Source organism: Uloborus diversus, chromosome 4, assembly GCF_026930045.1.
Source record: "Uloborus diversus isolate 005 chromosome 4, Udiv.v.3.1, whole genome shotgun sequence".
NCBI lineage: Eukaryota > Metazoa > Arthropoda > Arachnida > Araneae > Uloboridae > Uloborus > Uloborus diversus.
The window spans coordinates 45,474,279-45,489,415 of NC_072734.1; the positions used below are offsets into that span (position 1 = coordinate 45,474,279).

Consider the following 15,137-nt stretch of genomic DNA (forward strand, 5'->3'; position numbering starts at 1 on the left):
CACACATACACACACACAGAGAGACAGACATTTTCCAAAAATAGTCGAAATGGACTCAGCACACCTAAAAACGTTCGAATCCGTCAAAATTCGAAATTCGAAAATTTGCACGAATCCAATACTTTCTTCTATATATTAGATATAGAAGAAAGTAAAAAGGATGTTTTGTGTATTTGAAAAGTTGGTTGCAAATTCATTGTCACCAGTAACATTATGCTGTTTAGCTTTGTGTTTCAACTGAGTTTAGTCTAGGATTTCACTAAATTAGAAACCTTGATATCTCCTGGTGTAATTAATTGAGAGAATGGGAATAAATTTCATCTTGTGCAAAAAAAAAAAAAAAAAAGATTTTTCAAATGACATAGAATGTTAAGTGGTGTGGGAAATCTTTCTCCCTTTTAATAGGCAATTTGTGTGAAATTTTAACTTAAAAAACTAATTACAAGAAAATTAATTCAAAAAATGCTGTGAGGTGAAAACTTTCCCGGGTCTGAAGTAATTTTGTTCTTCAATGTATGTTGATAAAATTACAATTTGTGCACCAACTAAACATGATTTTGAGCAGTAAATATAACTTAAGCCATTTCAAAACAAATTTAATAATAAATATCTGAAAAATTGCATTTTAGTTACAAAATAAATTACAGTTGCTATAATTTTGATACAATTTATTTTAACCAACAGTTTTGTCAGCAGATGTAACAAGTTCTTTCAATTCGCTAAAACTTTTCACGCTACCACCATCAACACCAATAGCTGAAATCTAAAACAGATAAAAAAAATAAAAAAATACAACCATCTATTTTAACTAGTTCATTCATACACTGGTGGACAATTGCTAAGGAGGGATGGCAATAACAACCAAAAGATGGAAGGTAAGGAAATATGGAAATTTGTATAAGTTCGGATTACAGTAAGACGTGTTTTGAGTATGTAAATTTTAGACTCATGACGTTGCTGTTCACGTGATAGCGCTGATAAGCGATATAAAGGATTGGGTGCATGATGACCATTGCTGTTCAAAAGCAAAATTTGATGGGAAAGAATCAACTGATGAACTTGCATTTTTCTGTATGTCTTCCTGACATCCCTTAGATGATTTTATGGTAGCCGTGTGATTGGCAAACATCCAAGAAGGGCAGAAAAAATTAGATGTTGCCAGGGAGTTCGATGTCAGCCACTGGGTAGTTTCTAGACTTTGGAAATCATTTCAAACAAATGGCATGTGTAGCAAAAGTCAAAAGGAAGGTCCTGTACGCAATATGATGTCAGCAGAAGATTGGTACTTAGTGCTAGCAACAAAAAGAAACCAGCGCAGTGCAGCACAGCTACTAAGGTAGCAAAGCAGTTTCCTGCTGCTACTAGCATACAAATATCATGAAAAACTGTAGCCAGATGTTTGAATGCAGTAAGACTATACGCCCATCAGCTTGTTTTGTACATCCCATTGTCTACAAATCAGTGTTTTGCTCGTTTGTAATGATGTCTTCAGCATCGCATTTGGAGAGAAGTCGACTGGGCTTGTGTACTATTCTCGGATGAAAGTAGGCTCAGTCGGTCATTTAATTGTGTACGCCAACTAACCTGGAATGAGAGTGGTACAGCATACAAGCCGGCAAACATTCAAGAAAAGGACTAGTGTCCTACAAGTTGTGTCATGGAATGTTTAGGATTATGTTCAATAACCGTACATCACTGGTGTGCTTAGAAACAAGACAATGACGGCTAGCGATACAATAATGTTGTTCCACTGCCTCATGTTCACATGTTCTGTCATACTGTGAGTGATAAATTCATTTTCATGGATGGTAACATAACAAATCATTAACAATCGTCTTCCAGGAGTGTCAAGCTCACTCAAAATATTCAATCCATCAAATAGCAGCACGTTCTATAGATCTGAATCATATTGAAAATGTTTGGGATGTTTTGGGGAGCAGTCTTGTTGGTCGACAACACCCTCCAACAAACAAGGACACCTTATCCGTGACTGACAGAAGGATGAGATAAATTACCCCAACAGCTGCTTTATAATGTTGTGTAAAGCATCACATGACATGTGGAAGCTTGCATTGTTTTCAATGGTAGCCATATCCCATATTGACATCTTATGCTGGAACACCTGGGGGCTGTAATAACATTTATTCACTTTTAAGTATTCAGCCCAAAATGACTGTTTCATACTTTGAACATTTTTCAACGTCTTCTGGATTTCAGAGCACAATAAATTACTGTCATTGAAATGTTCTAGAGTTCTGGTATTAGTTCATTTCACTTGGCATCAAATTACACTCACTTTTTTTTTAACGCGCTACATAGTGCATTGGAATCCGTCCTTATCAATTGTCCACCAGTGTATTTAAACAATTTAAAGTACGGATTAGAAGAAACGGAACAACAACAATGCAGCTTCAAAATAGATGATTATTTATTCGATATAGATAGCCAAAAAAGCCAGGTTAATAGATGTAAGCTCAACCATAAAGGACTAATCTTTGCTGTTGGTTAAATGCACACACATTCAAAATATATACATGTAGTTATCAAAATAATGGAAACACCTGTGAATAAAAGTGACATTTTTGAATGTGCTTCATACGTAATAAAGAATAAAACTAGATATCTGGGGGGTTTTATAAATAGCAATGTACATATTCTGGTAGTATATGGTGGATTAACTGAAGTTCTGGACATCTTGGATTTTTTTCAAGCGCCTAAAATACAGGACCTCTCAAATTTTTAGAGAGTCCAAATTGTTGGAGCGCGTCTAGCTGAAGCAAGTGTAACTGAAACATCTCAAATATTTGGTGTTTCTAGAGGTACAGTATCTAAAGTCATGACAGCATACACGCAGCGCGGTAAGACAAGCTTGGCAAAGCAAAATAGTGGATGGGAAGAGAAGCTTAGTAAAAGAAACAGACAGTATTGAAAAGGATTGTAATGTCTAAAAAGAGAACAATATCAGCAAAAATGACCAGAGAACTCAATCACCATCTGGATTCACCAGTGTGAGTGATTAGAGTAAGAAGACACCTTTATCAACAAAACATTTTGGCAGAGTAGTAATTCTCACAGCTCTTGTTACTGAGTGTTTCCATTATTTTGATATCTACCTGTACAAATATAAAGTCTAAAAGACAGTGATCCAATGTAAGCAGATATCATAAGGTTAAATTAATTTCTCTTTTTAAGTGTGTAAATCGAATATTTTTTTTGGATAATTGAAGAATATTGATCAGCTTTCCCAAATATTTTGAATAAATTAGAAACAAATTAAGTAAGAATAATTATTGATTCAAAAATATAAAGTAATATTTTTCGTTGATAACGGGCAAGAAAAACAACATTCACATTTTATCAAAGTATTTCAATGTTCTACCAAATTTCTTTTGTCTTTGCCATCAAAAAAAAAAAAAAAAAAAAAAAAAAAAAAAAAAAAAAAAAAAGATAATGCAGACAATAATTAAATTAAATAACAAATAGGAATAGACTGTCTGTTTTTCTTAGCTAAGACCTAGTGTCAATTTGAGCATGCGTAAAGTCTGCTCTTATTTTATCAAAATAGGCTGGGAAACTCGGAAGTAAAAGATGCAAAATAACATGGTCAGCAGTTCTTCCGAAGTAGCATCGAAAAAGAAAGAGATAGCAACCTCAACCTATTGCCCCTTTTGAAAATGGAATCTATCCTGAGTCCCTGAGTGGTAGTCTTTGCTTTCGAGAATGAAGAGAACATATTTTAGACCATAATAAGTTGTCCAATATTAAATGTAAAACATGGTAGATGAGGAGGTTAAACAGGGAGTCAGAAATATGCTCTCGAAAGACCTTGAGCAAGCAAATCACTATTTTGGAATTTTTCAAAAAAGAATGTACCGAAAAAGGACACTAAAACAGATTTTATAACTCAAGTTGTAAGTTACTGTTTATAATTTTCCTACATACTTGTAATATATACTAATTATTAAACTATTTTGTTGTTTAACTTATTTCAAAACATTTTGCCAGTAACATTTATTATTTCCTTTATATAGCTATTGATTTGTTCTTATTACATTTTAAACCAAATGTTGTCAATTTAAAAAGGTAAAGAAAATTTCCCCGCTTAATCAAATACCCCCGCTAAATCAAATAAAATTTCTTGGAACTGACCATATTTAATTAAGCGAGGCAACCCAGCTAAATGGCGAACTTTGAACTAAACAGGGCTGTTTTGTTGATGTTCACACAGAATGTGCCATTGCATACTAAACCATCATGTTGGATTTATTTTGATTAATTTAAGTCAGCGGTTCCAAACCCATGGGCCATGAACACCGTGTTACTAGGCCCTGGACACTGGTCGCGAATCTAAACCATCAAGATTAATCTTGGGTTCTTAATTTCCGTTTTTAGTGAAAATTCACTTATTAGATGTACTGTCATTCACACTCAAGAGCAGCTCTCCGTTACTCATAGCCAATAAGGAACTTTATGGTTAAGATTTTTCATATTTCTTAGGAACTTTCCCCTATAATTGAAGATGAAATCTAATGCATTAGAAACTCCTTTAAAGAAAATTGCCAAGAAACTAGTATTAGCTTCAAGCTTCAGGTTAGAAGCACTTTTCCTTTGCTGAACTGGCATGACTGATGAGTGAATTGAAACACTATACAGGCTTTTCGACAACCTAACTATATTTGAATGAGACTTATCCTTGCAATTAAAAAAAAAAAAAAAACATTATGCAGAAATGCATTGAATGTTGTATGAGTTATTTGAGACTAAAACTATCCAGTTTCAATCCAGATACCAAATTCCTCCTAGTGGAAAAACAGCATCAAAAATTCCATGTAGCATTAAATTCAATGACTTTTACACTTAAGGACAGGTATATGAGCTGATACCCCCCTCCCCAAGTAAATTTTGGCTGTGCAAGCAATATATAGTATTTAGTGGGCCTCAGTGGTATTTTTCTACAAAACAGGTGGGCCGCACAAGTAAAAAGGTTGGGAACCGCTGATTTAAGTACTTTTGAAAGAAAGACTACTTTGATTTGTTCTTTCCTCAAATTACCTACTTGGTGTATTACAATTTTTTTTATCACGCAAGACCTTTTGAAAGATGCAAATTATCTTCACTTCACTAATTAGCAAATTTAAACATGGAAAAAAAAAAAAAATCATACACACATTGAATTTACACAGAATTGGTCTTAAAATCAGTAATCAAAACCAAACCTATGTTTTTTTCAACATTAGTTAAGATTTTAGATAACATGCTAAATTTAAATCATATTTGTTTCTTTTTCTAATATTATGTATTATAATATAATTAAAGTTTATTGTAAAAAACAAAACATAAAATTTACCAGTTCCTCAAGATGTTTTACATCTATTGCTAACTGGTGTCTAATCTTGTCATCATCTGTGGTATTTGTTCCTGTTGTGCTTTCTGTGGGTTTATTTTCTCTTGCTCGTTTCAAAATTTTCAAACTATCCTCCATTTTCTTAATTGAAGTAAGAACATCACGAATTATCTCTAAAGACCTAAGGAAAATTTCATAATTTGTAAACATTTATGATTATAGGTAGCAACCTCAATAAAAAATGTTACATTTCTTGGAAAGCAGAAAATAAAATATGCAGTCGGACCCCAGTTTAACGAATATCAGTTCAATGAATTTCGTGATTTAACAAATGTTCCTTTTTTCCCAACTAAAATGAACCCTAGTAGCACAAAAATATAGAACGACATAGGACCGACACAGATCGACGTTTTGAATCCCGATTCATAACGGATACAGTTTTTAAAATATAGAACTATGTCGAAGTATATTTTTTTCACTGGCTTTATATAAAAAGTGGTTTTTACTTCTTGTTTCGATTTTTTAAAAATAGTTAGCCATAATTAAAAGCGTTTATTTCGTAATTTTTCTTATAAATATGCAATTTAGGAGAAAAATAGAAAAATTTCGCGAACGACGAAAAAAGTCGTTTAATGTCGAAAGAAAATATTGTGACACCGACATACTTCGACGTCAATCTATAAAAAAATCCCCATATGGTTTTCTAAACATAGATCTGTGCCAAAATATGTTTTTTTTCGACATTTTTTAAAATTTCATATTTAAGCTGTTTTAAATCAAATGAGGAAAATAAATATGCTTTTTCTTTGGCATATTTTCATTGGCAGATTATTAAAAGAAAAAAAAATAACTCTGAAGCTGCAGATATCGAAACAATCTTTAAAAGAAATACCTCGAAGTTTTTACTGCTTATTTTCATCAATGTGTCATTAAGAAATCAATGTGTCATTTTATTATACGAAAATATAGCTATATTCTTATTTGTATAGAAATCAGTAGTAAATAGAAAAAATTGCAAACATCGAAAAACGTTTTTTGACCAATTTCGACGTGAATCTGTATAATTTCTGTATAACAAGACCAATTCCGGAACCGGATGTCACGTGATCATGATGACTTGACGCTACTTCCATTTTGTATTTGTATGGCGGCAAACGGCATCACGGCATGGCAACTTTGGGAAAGAAACATCGCCATTGATAAATTGGATTCAGCATATTGAAACATCATAATGAACTACAATTTAAGTAAGTAACATTACAAGCAAAGTTACAAAATATAAAATGTTATGATTCTGTAGTTTTCGGCTGATTTTGTATTATTTACAACGCTATTTCTTCCTATTGTGAGTTGAGTATTTGGAATTGTGTGTTTTTCTTTAGTTGATCTTATTCCATGTTATTTTTATTTTCCAGCTTTTAAAAATTGAGGTAGCATTCCCCCCCCCCATTAATTTCAGTTCTTTTCTTACCCCTTCAAATTTTAATTTAGTACACTTGCTTTGATATTTGTTTTTTGTTTTATTGTTTACGGTTGAGATAATTATATTTATTTGGTAATGTTTGCATAAGATTTGTTAGCAAATAATGTACAAATAATATTATTTCCTATGCATCTAAGATGGTTTTATGTTCAAACTATTTTGGTCCTGTAAGTATTTTTGAAGTACTTTGTTCAAATACATTTTCTTGATTAGCGTTTTAAGATGCAAATAAGTTTTGCAGACTCTCCTTTCTACTTAGGATTAGGAATTAGTTTCTCAGTTTCATCTTAATCCAATGCATTTTATATTGATATGGGGTGGATGAAATAATTTTTTTACTAAATGAGGAAAAGGATTTCACTATTATTGAAAAAAATAATAAATAAATAAAAGATTGAAAGTGTGTTTACCTTTGCTGCTCAAAATTTTGCTTTTGTATTTCAGTGCAAGGTCTTTTAGGTTATGAACATTAAAAAATGTTTTCATAATTGTCTAGTTTCACTTATTTTGTGTAAAATTAGTTCATTTTGTTGATAATAGTGCATATTGTTCAGCGTTCAAAATTACGGCTGGTTCACTGGTCCCGGACCAGTGAAACCTGCCTCAGACTACAAAAAGGGACAAAAAAAAAAAACGGTGGTCCCTTGGTAATTTATGCTCACACTTTGCTAAAAAAAAATTCAAAAGCATAAGCCTGGTTGATGCCTGAACTAATTATTAGGTAAACTATTCATTGACTTTTTTTTTTCAAACCGCTGTACATAATTTATATGAATCATCCACATTTTATTCAGCATTTGAAACTAAGTAAAAATAGCAAAATTAAATTATCAAATTTTTGGTAGCCCATTTTAAGGGTTGATTAATGAAATTAGTTTTCCGACTGTTTAAAAACTTGACTGTTTAAAAATTAAATGTTTATTGCCAAACAAATTTTGAATATAGTGCTTTATTTAATGTTAAATCAATTAGCTAAAAATAAAGAAAGTTATATTTAAAACTAGTGGTACCCGGATGGCTATGCCAGTTGTAGAAAATTAAAAGGTCATTTGGTTCGCCTGTATATTTCAAATGATGGATGATTAATTCCTCGTTAATTGCTTGACACTTGGCACACATTGTTGGCATTTGTTTGTCCACGTTATTATAATTTGCTTGGTAAAATGTTCTTAAAATTGGAATAGAAAAAGAACAAAATCGAATTTTGAAAAAATCACTTTGAGGTGTTCGCCGAATTTCATGGAAATTGGCCAAACGGTCTAGGCGCTATGCGCGTAATAGACAGAGATTCAGATACAGACTTTCAGCTTCATTATTAGTAAAGATTACTTAATAAATGCAATCATAAAGCATAAATAATTTTACGTACAGACATATTTATTGGTTAAATTTAAAGCGGACCAATAATGTTGATGTTGACTAGCCCGAAGGACCAGTAGGATTTTTTGCTGATTTCTAACTTTGATGTTTGTCTCATGTATGTAAAGTACCTACCCCCCTTTGTGTGTGTGTGTGTTTAGTTTATGGATAGTTCTGTTGTTTGCATACATTTTTTTTTATCTGTTACAGATTTGTTACTTAGTTAGTGCTTGGAAAATCTGCAGGAAAGTTATTGGGATATACTCAACAAGCAATAATGTTGCTGCAGACCCGGACAAAAATGGTAAGAACTCATATTATAGAAAATGTACAGTAGTCTCTGCCTTATATGATTGGGGTCAATGTTATCAATCCTTTATTGCTAGTATCAGAATCCCTCAGTCCCAATTTTCTCTATTCATTTGCATGTTAAAATCTCTTTTTGTTATCATGACATTTTTTAATGTTATCAGTTTTCAAATTCGATTCTTAACTATCAATGAACTACTCAAAAGAATCGTCTTGTATTTAAGTGCGCCAGTGTTTGTATTTCTGAGAATTCTCCCTATTAGAGACGTACCGAGTAGCACTTGTGCCGAGTACTCAACCTGTCACTACTTGGCTGAGTATCAAATATACTTTAAGAAGAATCACAGACAAACACATGATGAATTTTGAACTCATTGGAACTGTAGTATAGACCTCCATGTCCATATAACAGTTTTTAAAACAAAACTTCATCTGAAATTTAATTATGCATCATTTAAAAACTTTTGCTTGTGTCAAAAATTTTACAAAAATGTTATTTTTAAAATTAGAAGAAAGCAAATAAATAAAAGGTATGATTAATCAAGTTGGAATTAAAACAAATTATATCAACCTATAATAGTTCTAGTTGCCAAACGTAAATAATTTTTTAAAGCAAATAAAGTGTTAAAAGTACAAATGTGCAGAAATCCTGCAGACCCGTGCTTCTGTGTTGCAAGGAACGTCTTTTTCAGTGCATAAAGTGTGAGCTAATGAATGTAAAGACATCCTACAAAAATATCCGACTTTTGTCGGATATTTTTAACACATAAACTCGCATTTTGTGGATTAAAAGGCATTCCTTGTAATGCCAAAACACACGTCTACAGTATTCCTGCACATTTCTGCTTTTAATGTTTTATTTGCTTAAAAAAAATGATTTATTTGCTTTTATTTTTAAACCAAAAGTATTTTCATATTTTCTATACTTGCCTTTTTTGTGTCTCATTTTTAATAAATAAGTTTTATTAACTTTGGTGACATTAAAATAAAGATTTACTTCATTGAAGCATAACAAACCTCATTATTCTCAAAATTTAAATTTGAGTTGTAAATTTGAATTGTAAATGATTGCACTATATTATCTGTTTGCACTTTTTTTTATTAATTGTCAACTCTATCTTGAACCAATATTCGATTTTTTTTACAACTACTCAGTATTAGCTGAGTATCTGAGCAAAATTTGGCTGAGTGCCGAGTAGTTACAGAGTACTCGGTACCTCTCTACTCCCTATTTAGTCTAAGGAAAGGAGGAATGTACCAAAGAGTAGACAATGACACAATTCCAGCAATTTGTAGAGATATGCGCACTTGAGGTTGTCTTAAGTCATTTGATATGATAGTACCTTTTCGAAACATTTGTTAGGTTTCTTTTAAATTAATTTCATTTCAAAATAATATCTGGCATAAATTGATAAATTTATAATTTCCTGATTCGCTTTTTCAGTGGTTGACTCAAAACACAAATTTGGTCTGCTTTGCGGCCCTTCAAAAAATTTTGTCTCGCAAAAACAGGTTTAAACAAAATGTATACCCTAAAGTTAGACATTTCATAATATTTCTTATGTAGGAACCAGGGCTCAAATTATATTGCCCGACATGCACAAGGCATTTAAAAATTCCGATGGGGCATAAATCTTTTACTCTTCTTACATGCCTGGCCTGGCATGTAATTTTTGATCACATATTTTTTTCTTAACTTTATTATTTCGTATTTGATTGAAAAATTACCGTATCCTTACTTGGAGCTCAAAATTAATTTTAAGTCTGCTGTTTCTGGTTTGCGTGGAAGTGATCCTTCCCTTTATATAATTTAAATTTTGTTAAATTTAACGACGGCTTATTATGTACTATTTATTGAAACCATTTTTTAAAATTAATTTATATAAAAATAATTCGTCTGATTAATGCTGTACGACAAATTCAAATGCTTTTATTGATATACAATAAGGAAAACCGGGCATGTATTTTTTAGACAAACATGCCCGGCAAGGCATGTAAAATTTTAACGATTTTTATAGCCGTGATAGAAGCAGCGCTTTCATCACTTTTATGCTCAATCAATTCAACTGAAAGCAAAAAAAAAAAGAAAAAAAGTTAAAACACCTCTTGCTTCCTAGTCATTTTTAGCGAAGTCCTTCAGGCTAAAGGGATTTCAGATTGGATTTGGAACAGCGAAACAATGTATAAAATAAGACCTTTTTTTTTCCACAAAATTTGGAGTTAAAAGAAAAACCAGAGTTGATTTATGTTATTGTTATCAATCGGTTTTTTTTATCAAAATCATTATTTCCCATACTGACCCATAAGGCAAAGATTACTGTAACTAGTTGTAAAAGAGCTGTCGAAAAACTTAATGAGTGAAAACGACAGAACGTGTATAAAATACAAATAAAGTGTTAAAGAGTAATTAAAAAGTAGAGTAAAAAAGAAAGAATTTAAACTCTTTTTTAATACTTTATGCACGTTATGTCGTTTTTACATATACTGTAACTAGTAATTCAATAAAATAAATTTAGTGGAAACTTCAGTGCATGATTTTTTGAGGAAAAAGGTGTGGCTATTAGTGTGACCCCCTCCCTCGCAACTTATAAATGCAAATTTTTTTTCTTTAAATGAAGGGAACTTTGAAGCAGCTGAATGATACCAAGTAGAGGATTTAACATGTAGCAATTGCAAGGGACCAAACTAGGTTTGGGTTTTGGACTGTCCAAAACTGGTTTAGGACAGGACAGGTGGTTTTTACCATCCAAAAGTGTCTTAAACTGTCCTAAAGTATGTTTACGCAAACAAAGTGTAATCTAATCAGTTCATATTTACTTCAATCTTCGTAATGTAGAAATATAAATATAAGGGGCAGGGCTGGCAAGTTTTAGTTTACTTAAGGGTTGCATTTTTTAGTTTACTTAAACAAATATGATGATTAAGTAATTACTTGAACTATTAAATAGACATTTTTTGTTTTTACAGTTATAACCCGTTTCTGGCAGCAGAAAGCCAACCCTGCTTAGTAAGAATAATAAGTCACTGCCTTCAAGAAAATGAAATGGGGTTAATAGTACTGTCGGCTCTTGCTTAATCAAATATTGTCGGTTCCAAGAAATATTTTCCATTAAGTAGGGAAAATTTCCTTACCTTTCTAAATTGACAATGTAATAATAATTAATCAATAACTATATATAGGAAATAATGTCATTTGGTAAAAAGCTTTTGAAATAAGCTAAGTAAGCAACAAAATAGTTTCATAATTAGAAAAATATATTATAAGTACGTATTAAAATTATTAAAAGGTAACAACTTGAGAAATATGAAATTTATGTTTTGGCATCTTTTTTCAGTACACCATATTTTGAAAAATTCTGTGATATTGGATTCCTTGCTTGAGGTCTTTGGGATCACTTTTCTGAACTCCCTTTTTTACCTCCTTGTTCGCTTTGTTTTCCACTCAATACAGTATACTCTCGATGTCTTGATCTTCGATATCTCAAAGACCTTGATGTGACAAAATTATTTTCCCCCCTCGATTTTGCGTATTTACCTGAGGTTATTTTTTATTATGTCGAAGACTTTTTAATCAAAACCTTGTAATGTTGAATATTTTTCAAACCCATTTATAATTTTTCCAGGAAACCACAGTTTTTTGTCTCGAAGCAACTAGAGAAATGTTTCCAAAAATTTATCACACCCTTCATTATTTTTTTGGGGGGGGGGGAGGAGGAATGATTCCGTGAAGCCTATCTACTGTTGTTTTCATTCTAGAGCATAGCAGCATCAGAAAATGTAAGTCCTGACAAACAGAGTTGAGTTTTGGACTGTCCAAAATTGGTTTAGGACAGAACCGGTGCTTTATACCGTCCAGAACTGTCAGAAATTGTTTTAAGCTGTCCAAAAGTATGCAAAAGCCAAAGTTGGGTCTAATTTAATCAATTTGTATTTACTGCAATATTTGTTATGCATAAATATAGATATTAATGAGGTTAATTAATGAGTATTTGATAATATTTTTCTCAAATGTTTGTTTTTAAAAATACTTTTAAAAAATTGTCAATAACTCTATTACATAAAAATTTCCTTATGTAACAGTTGGTAGAATTATAAAAGGAAATTAACAATGCTACGAAGACAACTAAATTTAGTTCCATTTGTAACTCAAAGGAATGTTATTAAATGTGACATATTTAGATGCCAAAAAAGCTTAATTTTTTCTGTTTTTTTTTTTTAATCATGGATTAAAGATTAATAAATTAATGATTAAAGATTTACATTTCAAAACTTGTGAATATTCTTTTTTTAGTTCATACTTTTGATGTATAATACATCCTGTAACTACAAAAAATTTTTTGCATTTAAGTCGATTATTGCACTAATATTTTGAACATTTTCTTTTGTACACATGCATAAATGTCAAAAAATTTGGTTTATGGCTAGGAAAAAAACATGCATACAAATTGAAATTTTTAATGAAGAATTGAATTTCTACGTAATTAGATTAAAATCAGCTGTATAAATACATATATATTTATACTTAAATGTTCACGTTGAATAAATATATTAAATAGTCGAAAAAAAAAAACAATTTTGACACATTTTTTTCTGTCATATTTTCTCACAAAATATAGTTTCTCAGAAAATAATTTTGGACACTAGGGTTTTGAACAGGGCATTATGAACCTTGCCAACCCCACTTTCTTTTGCACATGTATCAACTAGGGAAATTTGATTACTTTATCAAAAAAAATAAACGAATGCATACAAATTAAAATTTTGATCAAGAATTCAATTTCTATGTAACTAGATTAAAATCAGCTGCATAAATAAGTTGAATGTTCACATTGAATTAATGTTCAATATATAACATTACTTTGATACATTTTATTTTGTTTTTGATGTTTTGTCACAAACTACAATTTTTCTATAAATATAGTTTTGGACAGGATGGTAAAAACCAGGGTTTTTACTGTTGTCCAAAACCTTGCCAAGCCTGCTGAGAAGCCTAAAAAACGTACTTAAAACTTTTCACACCATTCGGTTGAACCTTTTGACTCGATTTTCACCTCCATAAAAAGGGGAGATGAACGGGAACCCCCTTTAGAGACACAAGGAATGGTGCAATCTTTTGTGCAACTTCTTTTGTATTAGGGCGTTCGAATCTCATTTGAAACCATTCTGCAATTTGGTAATCGAAATCTTTGCCAAGTTTAGTCGTGATAATTATTACGTTTTGCTACTTCACTAGAGCATTCTTTTTTTCTCTAATTTTGACTCATTTAAAAAATTTCAATTGTTATTCTTTTAAGACTTTTTTTTCAATACATATTTCCACTTATTTTTAGTGATCGTGACTGATTTTTAGAATAATATTATTTTATTATGGTTATGACCTTGTTATGTCGAAAACTACCTATATATATTTACTGTTCCTTCGATTTCGTGACATTAAGAGCGTACTGTATTTATCAATTTATTACTGTCTGAAATGTGTATATTTCTTTTTGTTATTAAATTTTTCAGCTGCGCTTTTTTTTTTTGTAATAGCAACGACAAAAGAAATTAGATCGATCAGAAGAGTTGTTTTGATGGAAAATGAATGCTTCCTCTCCTGTTGATAGCGAAAAATATTATTTTACATTTTTACATCAATAGCTGTTCTTAGCTTATATCTAGTCGATTCAAAATTTTTCTCAACAAAAATATTAACAAAAGCTGATCAATATTATTTGATTATTGGGGGAAATTATTCGATTAAGTGGGGATCTTTAACATTGCTTCTGTGGAGAAATATTCGGTACCAAGAGGTTTAGAGGTTTTATTCATATAAACAGGGTATTCATTCAACCGTTGCCTGATTAAGCAGGCTGACAATATTTTCTAGGTTTTTCACCACAGTTTCTACCTGCAAAAAACCTAGTTTTCCCCATGTCGTGGTAAAAACTAAACCCTGCAATATGTGTTGAAATTGCGAGTTCTATTCGGGAGGTTTGACTCCAAAACCCCTTGGCTGAGCCATTCATACTATTTCAAAGTAAAGTGCATTTTTTGCAATTTTAACATTACATTACTGGTACAATCAACATGACTAATTCAATTCTCCCCTGTGACTATCTAAAAACAGATTGTTCTTACTCGGTATACAGTCAAAAATTGATGGTTTATTATTTTGTACAGTAAAAAAATGTTTAATGTTTTTAATTCTTATATGTTTTTCAGCTTGTGCTCCCTATGCTATTTCAATACGTGAAAACAAGATTTGGTTAAGTATTCTGAAGTGTTCATGTGTGGAAAGGATTGAGTGCTGCGAACAATCCCAATGCTCTATGGTGAATGGATGATTAGATTTTGTTGCTCTGGTCTTTACCTGAGTGTGTTTAATTGACTTCATATATTTACAGCTGATGCAGTGTTTCCTGTATATACTATGTAAACCAGTTCTGTTTAATTTGTTTTTAATAAATATTTTAAGAAATAGTTTTGCTTCTACTCTTTATTTAGGCAAGATATTGTATTTTGCTACGAGTAGTCTGACTCTTGAATAACAACTTGATCCCCAAAAGCTGAGAAACTACTAAGTAATTTCATGCCTTGCATGAAAGCAAATCTAAGAGCCTTAACCTGCATTCCTTTGTTAATGCTTTTAAAAATTGCTAC

The 15,137-nt window shown here is 31.4% G+C and overlaps 1 protein-coding gene and 1 long non-coding RNA gene across 3 annotated transcripts in view; one reads left to right on the forward strand and one right to left on the reverse strand.

Annotated features, from left to right (window-relative positions):
* Nucleotides 1–579: 579 nt before the first annotated feature.
* LOC129219942 (conserved oligomeric Golgi complex subunit 2-like) overlaps nucleotides 580–15,137 on the reverse strand; it is a 75,752-nt gene continuing 61,194 nt past the window's right edge. Inside the window, exons 16-17 of one of the 2 annotated variants that reach the window (XM_054854258.1) lie at nucleotides 5,348–5,525; nucleotides 580–763 (exon numbers count right to left, since the gene is read on the reverse strand). In XM_054854258.1, coding sequence (XP_054710233.1) covers nucleotides 674–763; nucleotides 5,348–5,525 — 268 coding nt within the window. In that variant the 3' untranslated portion in view covers nucleotides 580–673. Of the gene's footprint in view, nucleotides 764–5,347; nucleotides 5,526–15,137 lie in introns of those variants that run through there. The other variant, XM_054854259.1, reaches the window with a different exon arrangement.
* On the forward strand, nucleotides 6,474–14,915 carry LOC129219943 (uncharacterized). Its single transcript, XR_008580443.1, has 3 exons — nucleotides 6,474–6,591; nucleotides 8,397–8,490; nucleotides 14,700–14,915. It is a non-coding gene; the product is annotated as an uncharacterized LOC129219943 (long non-coding RNA).